The 15,333-nt window shown below is 53.4% G+C and overlaps 1 protein-coding gene across 1 annotated transcript in view; it reads right to left on the bottom strand.

Moving 5' to 3' along the window:
• Positions 1-15,333, bottom strand: part of C3H4orf50 (chromosome 3 C4orf50 homolog) — a 110,313-nt gene that overhangs the window by 89,883 nt on the left and 5,097 nt on the right. The window contains exons 3-5 of the mRNA XM_078068172.1: positions 10,854-10,992; positions 10,399-10,470; positions 6,980-7,558 (exon numbers count right to left, since the gene is read on the bottom strand). Of these exons, the coding sequence (XP_077924298.1) occupies positions 6,980-7,558; positions 10,399-10,470; positions 10,854-10,992 (790 nt within the window). The remainder of the gene's footprint in view (positions 1-6,979; positions 7,559-10,398; positions 10,471-10,853; positions 10,993-15,333) is intronic.

Below are 15,333 nucleotides of genomic sequence, written 5' to 3'. Positions count from 1 at the left end.
TCCTCACAGCGGAAGGGTTCCCTCCGAGCCCAGCCCAGCCCCAGCGACTCCAGGAGGGAGCCAGATCCCCACCCCTGCTGAGGAAAGCAGAGGGCACGCGGCCTGACCGTGGCCTTGTGCTCCTGGTCCTGCGGGCCAAACTCCCTCCTGCTAGCACCTCTCTGCTCAGCAGACATGAGGCGCGGCAGCCCATTCTCTGGGGAGCTTGTCTGTCCAGCCAAGATGCGTCTGGGCTCCCCAGAGGGGCACCACAGGCTCCCAGGTCCTCTCCTTCCTCTGGGTCCCATACAGCAGAGGCAGGGGTCTGCCCAGGGGCTCCGGGCGGACCTGTCCCTCAACCGTCAACAAGTCCCCAATGCTGCAGTCGGGTGTCTCCGGGCGGCACCCCCTCCCCCTGGCCTCTCCCAAAAGGCAAGCCCGGTGTGCAGGGAGGAGCCTCCCTGAGCCGGCTCCCACCCTGCAGAGCATTATTTAGGGACAGCTCAGCTCTGACCCATCGTCCACGAGGGGCTGGGGACGAGTCTGGGGAAGACCCCCCCGCCCCTTCTAGCCAGGTTCTAATGGGTGTTATTTGCTTCCCTTGCTGCCTCCCCCACTAGACCGTGAGTCCTTCAGGCCTTCAACGTGGCTTCACCTGGTCTGCACCCCCACCTTAGCCTGACACACGTTAGGTGCTTAATAAATGTTTGATAGTTAGATGGAAAGGCAGAACCTGCAGAAAGACAGGTGCTCAGCACTTACTCAGCAAGCACTTATTAGGCTCTGACTGTGTGTCAGGTGCTATTCTAGGTGAGGGGGGAAACAGAAGTGAATAGGTAACACCTGTCCGTCCCCTTCTCACCTGCCCCCCAGCTCCTCACCTGCTCTCAGCAGAGCCCTGCATCGACTCCCAGCCAGGCCTCCTTCTTCCCCCGCCCCCCAGTCCTGCTCGCAGTGCCAGGGAGCCCTCCTGGCATGCACTCTCCCACCTACAAGGCGTCCCTTGGCTCCCCCCAGTCTGGGATGAGTTCAATGCTGCAGTGGGGTACTGTAGGCCATCCATGGCTGCCAGGGGTGCCCCTGATGCTCCTCACTCGGGTTTCTGCTCATGGCAGCCTCCCTGCCCCTCCCCACCCTGGTTCGTGCCTGCCTCTGCACCTCTGCATATGCTGTTCCTTCTGCCTGGATGCCACGTCTTCCTAGGAAGGATGTGGGTTGCCTGCACCTCACTCTCTGCCCCTCCCTTCCACACCCCACTCAGCATCAGAGCAATCCCACTGAAACAGAAACAGGATCAGGTGGTTCTCCTGTTTCCAACCTTTGAAGCTTCCCACTATACGGAAAGAGAAAACCGCTGCCCGGGGACATCGCCCCCACCCTCATTCTGCTCCTTAAAGGGACCCTGCTCCCCCCCGTGTCAGAGCCCTGTGCCCCCAGTGCCTGCTGTCTGCCTCTCCTTCTGCCCCTCTGCCCAGCTAACCAGCTCCCCTCTGGGCTCAGCTTAAAGGCCAAATCCTCCACAAGGCCTTCCCTGGCCCTCCCCCAAATTAAGTCCGCTCTCTCCCTCAAGCATCTCCTCCTAACGCTGAGTTTGGGACCTTCCCGTTGTCTGTGTCATGTCCAGCATCCTCACAGACCAGGAATCTCAACGCTGGCCGCACCGTAGAATCACCCAGAAGCTTGTAACGGTCACAAAGCAGGGCCTCAGCCCACAGCCCCTGCAGCCAGACGGGCCTGGGTGCCAGCATCGTGCTGTGGGCGCCAGGCCCACTGACCCGCGGTGCCTGGTGCCGCCTCTTGCATTGATCCGCCTGCTTCCCGCGTGATCAGAATGAAGCACTTCTGCCAGTGTCTCATGGGCACCACTGGAAAGAGGCAGAGAAGGGAAGTGGAGGAGAGAGAGGGCAGAAGAGAAAGGAATGAGAGGAAGAGGAGGGAACCAGATGGAGAATGGGAGAAACAGAAACTCCGCTTGGAAGCCAGCAGGAGAGCGATAGCAAGGAGGACAAAGGAGCGGGCCAAGGAGAGCTGGGAGGGCAGCATAAAGACCAACTCTGCCGCACCATTCTATGCCGTTTGGATTTCCTTCCGATGCCCAAGCTGACTTCAGCTCGGTTCCACAAATACTTCCTGAGCATCAGCTAAGGGACAGGCCCTGTTCTGGAGCTGGGGATGCCACCATGGATAAAACTCAGAACCCCTGCCTCGGGGAGGTGACCTGATGGGGAGGAGGGGCCATCATAGAAGACGATGCTACCCCCCTTCATGTGACAAGTGACAAAATCACTGCTCAGAGAGGGAGAGTGACTTGTCCGAGATCACACAGCACACGGGATGGGAGAACAGAACCAGAGCGCAGGTCTTGAACTGGATCCGGGCTTTCTCTCACCCTGTCGACCCCTCTCTGCTCAGTCTGGTCAACTCTTCCTGCCCTCCTTTACTCACGGGAGCAGTGACCTCCAATTCACAGCAATTTAGCTTTCATGTGCAATTATTTTGAAAGATAAGCAAAAAGAAGAACATGAGGAATACAGAGCAATCCAGACACAAACATGATCCATGTGTTAGACTATACCCTTTTGGGGCACCTGGGTGGCTCAGTTGGTTAAGAGACTGCCTTTGGCTCAGGTCATGATCCTGGAGTCCCGGGATCGAGTCCCACATCGGGCTCCCTGCTCGGCGGGGAGTCTGCTTCTCCCTCTGACCTTCCCCCCTCTCATGCTCTCCCTCTCTAATAAATAAATTTTTAAAAAATCTTAAAAAAAAAAAAAAAGAATATACCCTTCCGGGCTTTCTTCTTTGCAGAGACATTTAAATTCTTCCAAAAGTCTGTTTCTACAGAATGTCCATTTTTGCTGTGTGCATTTCTCATGTGATGATATCGAAGGACCATGTCCCCACAAGTTCCTCTGTAATGTGGTGTTTTATAGCCGTCTAATAACCGCTGACGTATGGAACGCCTTCACTTACAAAGGCCGTTCCTTCTCATGGGACATTTAGGTAGTTTCCAATGTTCACCAACTATAAACAGTGCCGAGGTGCCTTTAACATCTGACAAATATTCAGAATAGAACAGAATCTCGAGCTTTCCCGTATTTATTTTGTAACTAACACATTTGATATCTCTGCATAAGGCCACTAACCATTCTTATTTCCTTGTACATTACTTGTACCTTTGTGGCTTTGCTACGTTATTTTTTTGACATCACTCACCTGTGTGAAAGCCCCTGATACCAAGTGTGCAAGAGTCACCTCTGCACAGACGCAGAGTGAGCCAGGAGGGGCCGCCTGGGACCTGCCCAACAAGGAAACGATTCTCGTAATCGCCACCAGGGGTCGCTCTGCCCACACTGCCGGGCGGAGAGGCTCCAACAGCGTCCGCATTCCCGACGCTACCGTCACCAGGAGCAGGATCTCAGCTCGGGCACGACAGCCTGACACTGGCATTTGTAAGTGTGTGACTTCCCATCTCCCTGCACAAGCCTCCCTCTAGGCCAGGCCACGGTCCCGGGGCTGTCCCCTGCCGCAGCAGTCTGCAGACCAAGTCTCCACTGCCGCACCTGTGTCTGTCTCCCCTATAAGCTTTCAAAGAGCGGGCTCACCCTTCCAGCCCCGGTGCCCGCACACTGCCTGCGACATGGCAGGTACTCAGGGCACGCTCGCTAGAAAGTGGGCACATCCGCAGGCAGGCCTTTCTTGTCTTGCAAACCACAGTCCTTTTAAATTTCCTTTCACCCACACCCTGAGCAGAAACCCCCTCCCCAGACAGCTCCCCAGGCCAGGGGTTGTCCCTGCCGTGGCCCGTTCCTTCAGGGACCTGGGTCCCGAGTGATCTGCTCTGGAAACTGGCAAGTTGTGATCCCAGGCAAGTCATGTGCCTCCCCTGGACTGTGGGGTGGGTACAAGGATGCAGATCCCTGCCTGGCTACCTCAGCACTGATGAGATCCTGTTTGGAAAAGTGTTTGTAAATACGAAGCAAGTAAAACATCTTCCCATGATGATTAACATCACCATAACTCACACCTCGACGCCCAGCGGGAGTCATCACACGTATCCAATGGGCCGCTGCGTGGGGGGGGACGGGGCTCCCTGATGATTTGTAATGGTTTTCTATCCGATGCACACCTGCCCGGGGCTAGACACTGCTCCAGGTTTCCTGGTTTCTAGGCCTTCCTCCAGCACTGCCATTGTGAGGCGGTCCCCTCGCTGGAAGGTTCCATTTGCCATGGACAGTGGAGCAAATATTCACACACCCGTGCAATGTTCTCAGAACTCTGCCTACAGTTTCTCAGGTGTTCAGTTCTACACCAAGACCCTGAAGGGCACCGGCAATTTTGTTATCAATAGGCTCTAGCATTTAAATTTGAAATCTCAGCTACACTTCCCCGCGAGCTAGTAACTGGCTGGCACTTTACATCTCCCCAGCAGCCCTCTCTTGTTCTCTTGCTCTCAAGATGGCCCTTTTAGACTCCAAAATGCTCCAAGTCAGGACTGTCACAGCCCTCTGAGAGTAAGACAGAGCCTGGCAGACTGTCACACCCCATGGTCCTGGGTCCAGCCCCCATTCTAAATGCCAGGGCCCCCAGCAGTGACCCACAGGCTGTCAGGCCCCTTCCTCAGCCCCACGCCCTGCACTCAGATGGCTTGGTCATCCAGTGCAGGCGGGGGTCTGTCTTGGGCACTTTCCAGCCCCTGTACCCAGCTAAAGCCCAAGCCAAGCGTAGGCACCAAGTGAGCACCCATGAGATGCTAATTACTAAGCCCGTGACCAGTATGCGCTGGAGGGGCACCACGAACCCCACCACTTTGTATCTCTGTGACCCTGGGCAGGTCATGAGCCTCTCTGTGCCCCTACTTCCTCAGCTGTGAAATGAGAATAAAATAGTGCCTCCCTCTGAAGATCGTGGATGGGCTAAATCAGTGACAGAGAGCCCAGAAAACAGTGTCTGGCACAAAGATGCTCTAGTGAGTGTTGGGAATCGTCAGCATCCACCCACACAAAGCTGGCAAAGGAGCACATGTTCCTACCATCAAGGGACTGGAACCCACAGTTTACCGCCATGCGGGTCTTCATAACTGTTCATCCAGAGGGACACTTGTCATGGGTTGAATGGTGTCCCCCAGAATTCCCAAGTTAAAGCCTTAATCTCCAGAATCTCAGAATGTGACCTGATTTGGAAATGGGGTCTTTGCAGATGCAATTAGTTACGATGAGGTCCATTCGTGTGACCGGTGTCCTTATGAAAAGGGGACACTGGGCACAGAGATAGACGTGCAGACAGGGAAGACACTGGGAAGACACAGAAAGAAGATGGCTTCCACCAGCCCAGCAGAGGGGCTGGAACAGACCCTCCCTCACAGTCTCAGAGAGAACCAACCCTGCCGACACCTTGACTTTGGACTTCAAGTTCCAGAACTGCTGTTCAAACCACTCAGCTCATGGTCCTTCATTACAGCAGCCCCAATAAATGACAATTTCCATCTATCACGATTTATCTTCCAGAATTACAATAAGGTGCCAATATTAAATGTACACTGGTTTCCTTTTATCTGATGGATAGAACGGAGGAAGAATGAATAGATCACACAGAAGAGAAACAAGAACATAAATTTTTTTTAAATGGCCACAGGGAAACTCATTATTAATATGATCTAAGCAGAGAGACACCGTAGAGCATTTAAAATTCTAGCTAATTTGAAATAGATTTATCTTACCCAAAGAAAAATTTGACTTTTTTTTGTTAGTTTGTTTAACTAGTAGTCTTCTTTGGGTAACGTTGCTCACTGATTGCTCCTTCAATGTAAATTGACCTGGTGGAAAGAAGGAGGATCTTGATCTCTTGGGAGGGGCTGAGTTAACTCTCTCTTTTCAGGAAGGCAGGCTGGTGCAGGAGAAACAGAGCGCTTTGGACTCCCAACAAATCTGGATCAAGTTCCAGTTCTGTTCCCTCCTAGCTGTGTGACAACAGATCTGAGACTCGATTTCCTTACATGCGGGGTGCGGATACCAAGAGTGCCCACCTCATAGTCTTCTTGAGCATTAAATGAAATAATGCCTTTGAAAACTCCCAGGAGGGTGCTGAGCACAGAGCAGGAATATCTTACACATAAGTTTTTACTCTTCTGTCAGTCAAATGAATAAACAGCTGTCCAATCTGCCCTTGCCTGCAGATCTTAAGAAACTTGCCCAAAGTCACACAGCTAGTAAATAAGAGAACCAGAAGGGGACCCAACCCTGTGTGTTTTCCGCTGCTAGTCTTGGGGACCTTCTGTGTGCTGATGGTGTGGGCTACAAAGACCCATCAGACACAGACCCTGCCCTCAAGGAGCTCACAGTCTAACGGAGGAGAAATGAAGATGCACATACAGCACCCCTGGCAGGGAACCACCTCCCCCTTTGGGGCTGTGCGGGAGGTGGAAGAGGGGTCGTCACCTTCGACGGAGGGGATGGATTGGGAAGACTTCACGGGCACATGGCAGTTACACAATAGTGCACACCCAAAGGGGCTCATCTGGCACGGGGCCTGGCACACAGCGGGGACTCTAACTGCTGGAGACATGAATGGACAGGAGGGAGCGGATGATACGCGGGGTAAAGGGTAGCTGGTTGGCTCCCTGTAGAGTGGCTGGATGGAGGGGTAGACGGGCAGGTGGTAGGGTGAACGAGATGGTGGAGGGTAGGTAGACAAGCAGATGGATGGATGTGCAAACAAGGGGGTGGTCCGTGGTGGACAGGTGGATGGGTGGATGAGAAGGTGGACAGATGGCTAGTGGGGTGACTGCACTGAAGGATGGGTAGGTGAAGGTGTATGACTAGCTGTGCATTTAGGTGGGTAGGTGACTGATGGAACCAGGATGGATGGATGGGGCTGCTGCGGTTGGATGAGTGGATGAAGAGGAAGACTGGGGAATAAAGGAGCTGGTGATTAACACGTGGTTGTAGGCTAAAGTTAGAGAAAAATCGAAAAATCACTCGCACCCTGGGTTGCGGCCACTTACCGGGCTGCAGGGACCAGCAGCGGCGGCACTGCGCGCTCTCTCCCCCGGGGCCTGGGCCCCCAGCGCCTCGCGCAGGCTCTGGTTTTGCTGGGCGAGGTCCTCCACCTGGCCCTGCAGGCCGATCTCCGACAGCTTGAGCTCATAGACGCAGCAGCGCAGATCCTCCAGCTGCCCGCGGAGCCGGCGCTCCGTGGCGCGCTGCTCCCGAAGCTGGCGCGCAGCCTCGTCCCGCTCGCGCTCGCCACGCTCCGCCCGCGTCTGCAGGGCGCGCAGCTCCGCGGCCTCCCCGAGGTCGCCCCGGGGGCCGGCCGTGCCGAGGGGGCGGGGGCGGGGGCTGCCCGGGGCCGGGGCGTCCAGCTCAGCCAGCAGGAGGCCAGCCGCGCGACAGAGGCGCCGCACGTCCCGCTCCAGCCGCTGCACCTGCTCCCGCAGGCCGCGCTCCTGCTCGCGCAACAGGCCCAGCTGGAGCCGCTGGGTCCGCCGACCCCGCTCCAGGGCCGCCGCCTGCCGCCCCAGCGCCTCGTCCTTGCGCCGCAGCCGCTCCCGCAGCCGCCGGGCCGCACGCTCCTTCTCCAGAACCTACAAGTTGGCGGTGGATGAGGGCGTCAGGAAGCCAGCCCCCGACACACTGTCGCTCACACTGTCTTTATTTTAAACTTCCATGTTTTGTGCATGGGTTTTTTTTTCCATGCATTAATTTTTGCATTAAAATATTGCATCAAATATTATTTATTTCATTACTGAGTTTTTTGGTGCCCGCGCAGATTTTGCAGGGGAGGAGTGCCTCCCCCACCTCACCCTCCTAGGAGCCCTGCACACCGGGAGCTCCCTGGGTCCTTGCAAGGAAACTGTGTGCTGGGCCGTGTGGGCATCAGCTGGTGCACACGGAGAGGGCCGCACCAGTGGTTTCAATACTGAATACCTCCACACCAGTTTGTAAAGAACTGTGGCCTGGACCCACCTGAGTTTCCCCACGTCCACCCAGGACGTCCCAGATCTCTCCATTTCCCTAACCCTAAAGGGTTAATGCCTGGCCCTGCGAAGGTCAGCCGGCCCTGGCTTCTGGCTGGTGAGACACTGCACGCAGCTGTTCCTTATTGTGCATACCCCCAAGCACTGGGCACCGTCACTAACCCCTTGGGATGCTCAGAAGCGGCTAGCACAATATCACTGTGCTACAGGTCACTACGGCCAGGATTCGAACCTCAAGGTCTGGACAACACATCTCTCTGTTCTTGGACCCAGCCCTCTGCCAGCCCTGGAGCTGTAAGCTGGACCGGGGTGACCCGGCCAGGGTGAAAACGGGAGTCCTTGCCCAATTCCACGAGGGTGGCACTGTCTCCATGTTAAGCTCTGTCTCAGGCCCTAGTGTGTGCCGAGAGCTGGCCGCTGCTGTGGCCCAGGGGAGCTTACAGAAGACAGCACAGAGCACAGTAGAAGAGGTAAGCCCGGGGACGGCTCGGCAGACTTTGTCTGACAGCTTGTTCTTGGGGGATGTGGGGCAGATGAAGCTGGAGTCCGATTCCCTGGCAGGAAAACCGCTCCCAGCTATCCCGGAATCAGCTCCATCACCCGACTGGTCTGTCTTTATCGGCTTTCAGAACGACCACAGGTCACTACAGAAACGAGGTCACTTTGCATATGCAAATGCTTTCCTGGGAACAGGACAAGAGGGCAAAACTGCCACTCGGCAAATACCAGGTACACAAGGCAGGAAAAAACTCATCCACGCACTCCTACAAAACTTGCTCTGAAACCTGGACATTACTAGAGGTTCAGGGCTGTAGCTGGGCCAAGTGGTCTCGGAGGGACCCTGAGCAGGCACCCCCACCCCTCTGAACTTGTGCCCCTCATCTGGAAGTGGGGTTTCCTGATAGGTCTTCCCAGGAGTGTAGAGATCACATGACACGCTAATAAGGACATGCGTTCCGAAGAGGCCATAGCATCCTACAGACCTGCTGGTCCCGCGGTGCCTCTGAGCCCCCGACAGCATTGTCCCTGCTCCCACTCTCGTCCTCTGTCTCCCACTCACACTGGGAACATCTCGTGACTGCAAGGGCTGTGGCTGAGGCCCCTCGGAAATCCTACATGGATATAGGGCATGGCCCAACACATCTTTATTGAAGTATTTTCCACGGAGAGATTACATCCTTCGCGGTGGGATCCCATACAATGCCACTACCTCTCAGGGGACACCTCCTCTCGGGACACCGATGAGAGCATGCTGGGGGGGCGGAGGAGGACATTACGGTACTTTCTGCAGCCGGACTTCAATGCAGAGGGGAGAATGCACTTGCATGTCTCCCTGGCATCTCGAAGATGAATTTCAATTTAAATGAGCTCCTTATCTTTCCACGCTCCACATCCTGTCTCTGTTCACCCCTTTCCTGCTGTTTTGACTGCTCCCCACTCTGAGAAAATACTTTCCCCCCGTGTCCCGTGACACGCACACATGTGCCATGGAAACAGAAATTTCATGAAACAGCACTCCTTGTATACTAATGCCCTTTCTTATTTCCTAGTTGATTCCGTTTTTAAGATGCTGGTTGCAACACAGAACTCATCTCACAACCCACAAGCGGGCGTCCACCTGCAGTTTGACGGTCGCTGTTGGGCTGTCCAGGGGGGTGGGGTGGGGGAGGCTCTGAGAGCCGCATGCAGCCGTCCTGGGAGCCTGTCATTTCTGCCTCTGCAGTATTCCCCAAGTGTGCCCTACCTCCAGCCTTCATCATCTCCCCTGGAATCTTGCAATAAAGGCTAATATTTACGAAAGCAGCTGGTATTATTTACCGTTACCGTTGTGAGTGTTTTACACGTACTAACTCAATTAGCCCACACAACGACCCCAGTCGGTTGGTACTATATCATTCCCATTTCACAGAGGAGGAAACTGAGACCCAGAGAGGCTAAATCACTTGCCCCAGGTCACACAGCCAGGCAGCGTCAGAGTCAGGGTTTGGCACGACTCACTGCTTGTCCAAAGCACTAACTTGTCCCCGTGCCTCCACCATCTCTCTCTCTCTCTCTTTCCCAGGCAATTAGAATAATTTCCCCAAAACCCTGTCCTGAGCCTCTCCTGCTAAAGTCCCCTAAAGCCTGCTCCTCATTGCAGTCAATATTTGGTCCACACCGTGGTCCTGGCAACCTGGCCCCTCTGGAAGCCTCCTGTCTCGCCAATGCCCTCTCTCCGGCCACACCCTCTGCTCTGGCTCCAGTATGATCTCCCACACTCCTGTGCCCGTGCACAGGCTGTTGTCCACACCTCACACGCCCTTCCCGTGAGGGCCAACTCAGTTGGCTCAGCTCTCCGTAGCTCCCCTCTACCCCCCGACTCCATGCACACACGCTGTGCCTGCACCTTCCCCCCTGGCACCTGGCATCCAACTGGGGAGTTACTTGTCTCCTATCCACGTCCCCACCTGCATGCCGGCTCCTGAGAGCAGGGACCCTACATCAGTCATCAGCTTGTCCCTAGGCCCGAGCTGGCTTCCCTGGGGCCAGGCACAAGGGCCACAGAAATGAACCTCTGGCCAAAGCTCCCAGTGAGGGCACGGCCCCTGCAGGTCACCCAGTGCTCTCACCAACCCCCTTCCCCCGCAGCGGATCCCACCCGGAACCCTGGAGAGCCAGGCAGGGCGGGATGCGGATCCCATTGTACAGATGGAGCAGCTGAGGCCCCTGCCCCAGGTGCCGCAGCCCCTGCCTGCACAGCTGGAATCAAGACCCCTCTAAGCCCCCTGGCAGGGGTCTCCCAGCACCCCCACCACTACCCACCATTGTCTTTGCTCAGCTGCAGCTGCGGCCTCCTCCAAGCACACGGGGCCACCCTGCTGGGTCAAGAAACAAGGTCTGGAAAGAAGAGGGGACATGGTACCTGGCTGGCCAGCTCCCCCAGCAGGGCTTGCAGCTTCTCCTGGGCTTGGACGGCGGCGCTCCTTTCCTGTGCCGCGCGGGCGCTCCGCGGCGCCCCCGTCCGGAGGAGGTGTCTTCCGGAGAGCTCCGGCTCCTGGGTTCTGCGGCACGGACGCAGGAAGGTGCTTACTCAGGAGGCCGTGAACACGGCCTAACATTTTCACTGACACTGAGGCCAACCTTTTTTTTTTTTTTTTGGTTCATTTGGCCAATTTGAAATTCTGACAAAATCACATTTTGTGAAACATTCATACATATGTAAGATGATTGAGAATACTTCAGAGGTATCTATGGAATAATAATGCACCATGCGTCAGGAATCTTAAGACTGTTCTCCCTAAGGAACCCTCCTACACTGTTGGTGGGAATGCAAGCTGGTGCAGCCACTCTGGAAAACAGTATGGAGGTTCCTCAAAAAGTTGACAATAGAGCTACCATATGATCCAGCAATTGCACTACTGGGTATTTACCCCAAAGATACAAAAGTAGGGACCCGAAAGGCTACGTGCACCCCGATGTTTATAGCAGCAATGTCCACAATAGCCAAACTGTGGAAAGAGCCAAGATGTCCATCAACAGATGAATGGATAAAGAAGATGTGGTATATATATACAATGGAATATTATGCAGCCATCAAAAGGAATGAGATCTTGCCATTTGCAACGACGTGGATGGAACTGGAGGGTATTATGCTGAGCGAAATAAGTCAAACAGAGAAAGACATGTATCATATGACCTCACTGATATGAGGAATTCTTAATCTCAGGAAACAAACTGAGGGTTGCTGGAGTGGGGGGTGGGGTGGGAGGGATGGGGTGACTAGGTGATGGACACTGGGGAGGGTATGTGTTCTGGTAAGCGCTGTGAATTGTGCAAGACTGTTGAATCTCAGATCTGTACCTCTGAAACAAATAATGCAATATATGTTAAGAAAGAAAAAAAGAAGAAGAAGAATGTAGCAGGAGGGGAAGAAGGAAGGGGGGGAAATCGGAGGGGGAGAAGAACCATGAGAGACGATGGACTCTGAAAAACAAACTGAGGGTTCTAGAGGGGAGGGGGTTGGGAGGATGGGTTAGCCTGGTGATGGGTATTGAGGAGGGCACGTTCTGCATGGAGCACTGGGTGTTATGCACAAACAATGAATCATGGAACACTATATCTAAAACTAATGATGTAATGTATGGGGATTAACATAACAATAAAAAAATTAAAAAAAAAATTTAAAAAAAAAAAAAAGACTGTTCTCCCTAAACCGGTAATCCCAAGTTCAGGTGAAACCAACAAAGAACTGAGCCAGAGACACGTGGCCTAAGAGCTTCATCTGTGTTGTTTCAGTCAAGCCTCACATCACCAGCTTGCGGGTGAGTTCCCTTACCCTTACTTCACACACCAGAAAACTGAGGATCAGAGAGGCCAGGCAACTTGCCCGAGGTCACACAGCATTCTCGAGCCCAGACCATCTGACTCCTGAACTCATACTTTTAACCCTATGCTCCACTGCCTCCCATCTGAGCTACACTCTTCCGAATCTCTTCCAAGGAAATGATTGAAATTCAGTAAAAAGTTTCCGCAATTAAAATCACTAATCTTTGTATTACTTACAGAAGAGAGAAGGTGGAAACAGCCTCATAGTTAGGGACGGCCAACCCACATGAAGCCTTTTCTTATTCTGGGGGAATGTTGAGCACACCTTCACTCCTCGGCCCCAGTCCACACAGGGGGGCCCGCTGCCCCAAGACACACTCTGCCTCCCTGGGTCAGGCCCTAGCTCTGCTTCCTGACTCTGCCACCAACCAGCCATGAGGCCTTCGCTGGGCTTGCTCCCCACCCTGACCCATAGTCTCCTTATCTGTAAAATAGAGGTCATTGTACCTAGCTCGGAGCGTTATTGTGGAGATTGAATGAAACGTTGCATGATGATCAATAATAAGGCCAAGAGTCTCCTCTCTTGCTCTAGTTCTGAAGCCCTGAGGAAGACTCGTGTAAGTGACAGAAGGAAGTGTGTCTTTTGTGATCAAGTTCCTTCTAAACTGAACCGAGGGGTCCCAGGTTATAATCCCCAGGTTTATAAGCAAGCTGAGCACCTGCTTGCTTATAAAACGTGGTAATATCTGAAAGGGACAAGAAAAGCCTCTCTTTTCAGTTTTAGGACTTTGGCCTTCAGCACTATAGGACGATGCATGTATGTTGCTTTAAGCCACCAAGTTTGCAGTATTTTGTTTTCGCAGCCCTCAGGAACTGATACACTCACAAACAGGAAATAGGTGATGAAGTACCATTTTTCACGGATTAACGACCAGTTAAACAAACATTAAGATGCAGTGCTGCAGAGTGCTATGAAGCCGGGAGACCCCACCAGGGCAGCAGGAGAAATGGCTGGCTGCTATCACCACCCTGGGCAGGCCGCCTGGGTTCAAGTCCGAGCCCCCCGACGTGGCTGGATGTGTGCGTGACCGTGGAGAGGTCACTTAACTGCCCTGCACCTTCATTTCCCCATCTATAAATTGAGGATAACACTATCATCTGACTTGGGGTATTGTTTTAAGGATTAAATACGTGAATATGTAAACAAACATGTAAACCATGCCTGGAACCGAGTAAACACTCAAGTGTAGAGCTACTGATAAATCTGTGGCATTTAGGTTGGAGATGAATATGCATGATTGCTAGAGTAGTGAAGACGGGAGTGGGTTTTCCTTCTCAAATTTCTAACTACACTGTTTATTCTTTTTATCATAAATACTTTTTTAAAGATTTTTATTTATTTCGGGGAGGGAGGAGCAGAGGGAGAAAGAAACTCAAGCAGATGCTGTGCTGAGCATAGAGCCCCACATGGGGCTCGATCTCATGACCCTGGGATCACAACCTGAGCTGAAACCGAGAGTCAGGCGCTTACCGACTGCACCACCCAGGCGCCCCATAATAAATACTTTAGAATTTTAACCCTTTCATCAAAGTGAACCCCAATGTACACTACTAACCTTTACCATACCCTGGCGAGATGACACCCGTGGTGAAATTAACCCATTGTGCGTTCAAACCCTGGCTTCCCCTCTTAGTGACCCTGGATAACGCAGTCCATTCTCCCTGCCCCAGCTCCCCTCATGCAGGATGGTGTGGCCCACCTTCCGAGAACAGAGGACACAGCCCACATTTCCCCACAGGCAGGTCCAGGATGCTCCCTTCCAGAGCGGCCTCACCCCGGGCCCCAGCCCCAGAGGCCCCCTCCCCTCCATTGCTCATGGTACCCCTAGGGCTCTCCTTGCATAGAGGGGTCTCCATTGGTAAGGGTTTCCCACCATTGTCCCCGGGCTCGATGACTTTCCGGTTTTCACTGCCAATCTTTCCAGAGAAAGATTTAAATCCACAACCACGTGGGGTTACAGTGCAGCTCTCTCCAGGGCTGGGAGGGCCCTACCTTCCCTGGGTTGCAACCCCCAGGATTTATGTTATGGGCTGATTTGTGTCCCCTCAAATTCGTATATTGAAATCCTACCCTCCAGGACCTCAGAATGTGACCTTATTTGGAGACGGGGCCCTTACAAAGGCAGTTGAGTTAAAATGAGGTCATCTGGGTGGGCCCTGATCCAATCTGATGGGGTTCCTTACAAGAAGAGGGGATTAGGACACAGACACGCACAGAGGGATGACCACGTGAGGACACAGGGCGAAGGCAGCTGTCTACACACCATGAAGAGAGGCCTCGGAAGGAACCAACCTGCCCACACCTTGAACTTGGACTTCCAGCCTCCAGGACTGTGAGAGAGTACAGTTCTGTTAAGTCCCCCAGTCTATGGTACTCTGTTAAAGCAGCCCAAGCAAACTGACATAACTCAGCACATGATTCTGGGGTGGGCTAGTGCAGGCAGTAGAATGAGTGAGAACGAATGAATGAATGAATGGGGAATGAATGAATGAATGAATGGACAATCACATAAAGTAACAAAACAACTTTTCTGATATGTGAATTTCTTCCGTAAAAAGTCTTACAAAGAGAAAAAAGATAAAAAGCACATGTAAATACACATTTAATGACTTGCCTTCATTAAAATGAAAGAAAATACAAAAAATGGTGAAGTCCCAGACAAATCCAAGACACTTGGCTGCTGGGATGGTGGTAAGCCTGTCTGGATGGATCCCAGGCATTACCGTCCTGCGTTTCCATGCTGGATTTCTCCCCTGACATGCATGCAGGACCCCACCTCACTCTGCTGGCCTCAGGATCAGGTAACGGTCATGAAAGAGCACGGGCTTGGAGGAGGACCTGGGCTCACATGCCAACCTCTGGACCCCATCGCTTCCACCAGGAGAACAGTACCCAGGTCAGTCCTGACCCGGGAGCTTTGTATGGGATGGAGCCCAAGGCTACGGGACAGTCAGGAAGGTCAGCAGTGAGAAATAAGCAGAGAGAGTCTGCTGTAATGACAGAAGAGCTAAAAGGC

Source organism: Halichoerus grypus, chromosome 3, assembly GCF_964656455.1.
Source record: "Halichoerus grypus chromosome 3, mHalGry1.hap1.1, whole genome shotgun sequence".
NCBI classification, from domain to species: domain Eukaryota; kingdom Metazoa; phylum Chordata; class Mammalia; order Carnivora; family Phocidae; genus Halichoerus; species Halichoerus grypus.
The sequence above is the reverse complement of the archived record's forward strand: the minus strand, read 5'-3'. Positions and strand labels throughout refer to the sequence as shown.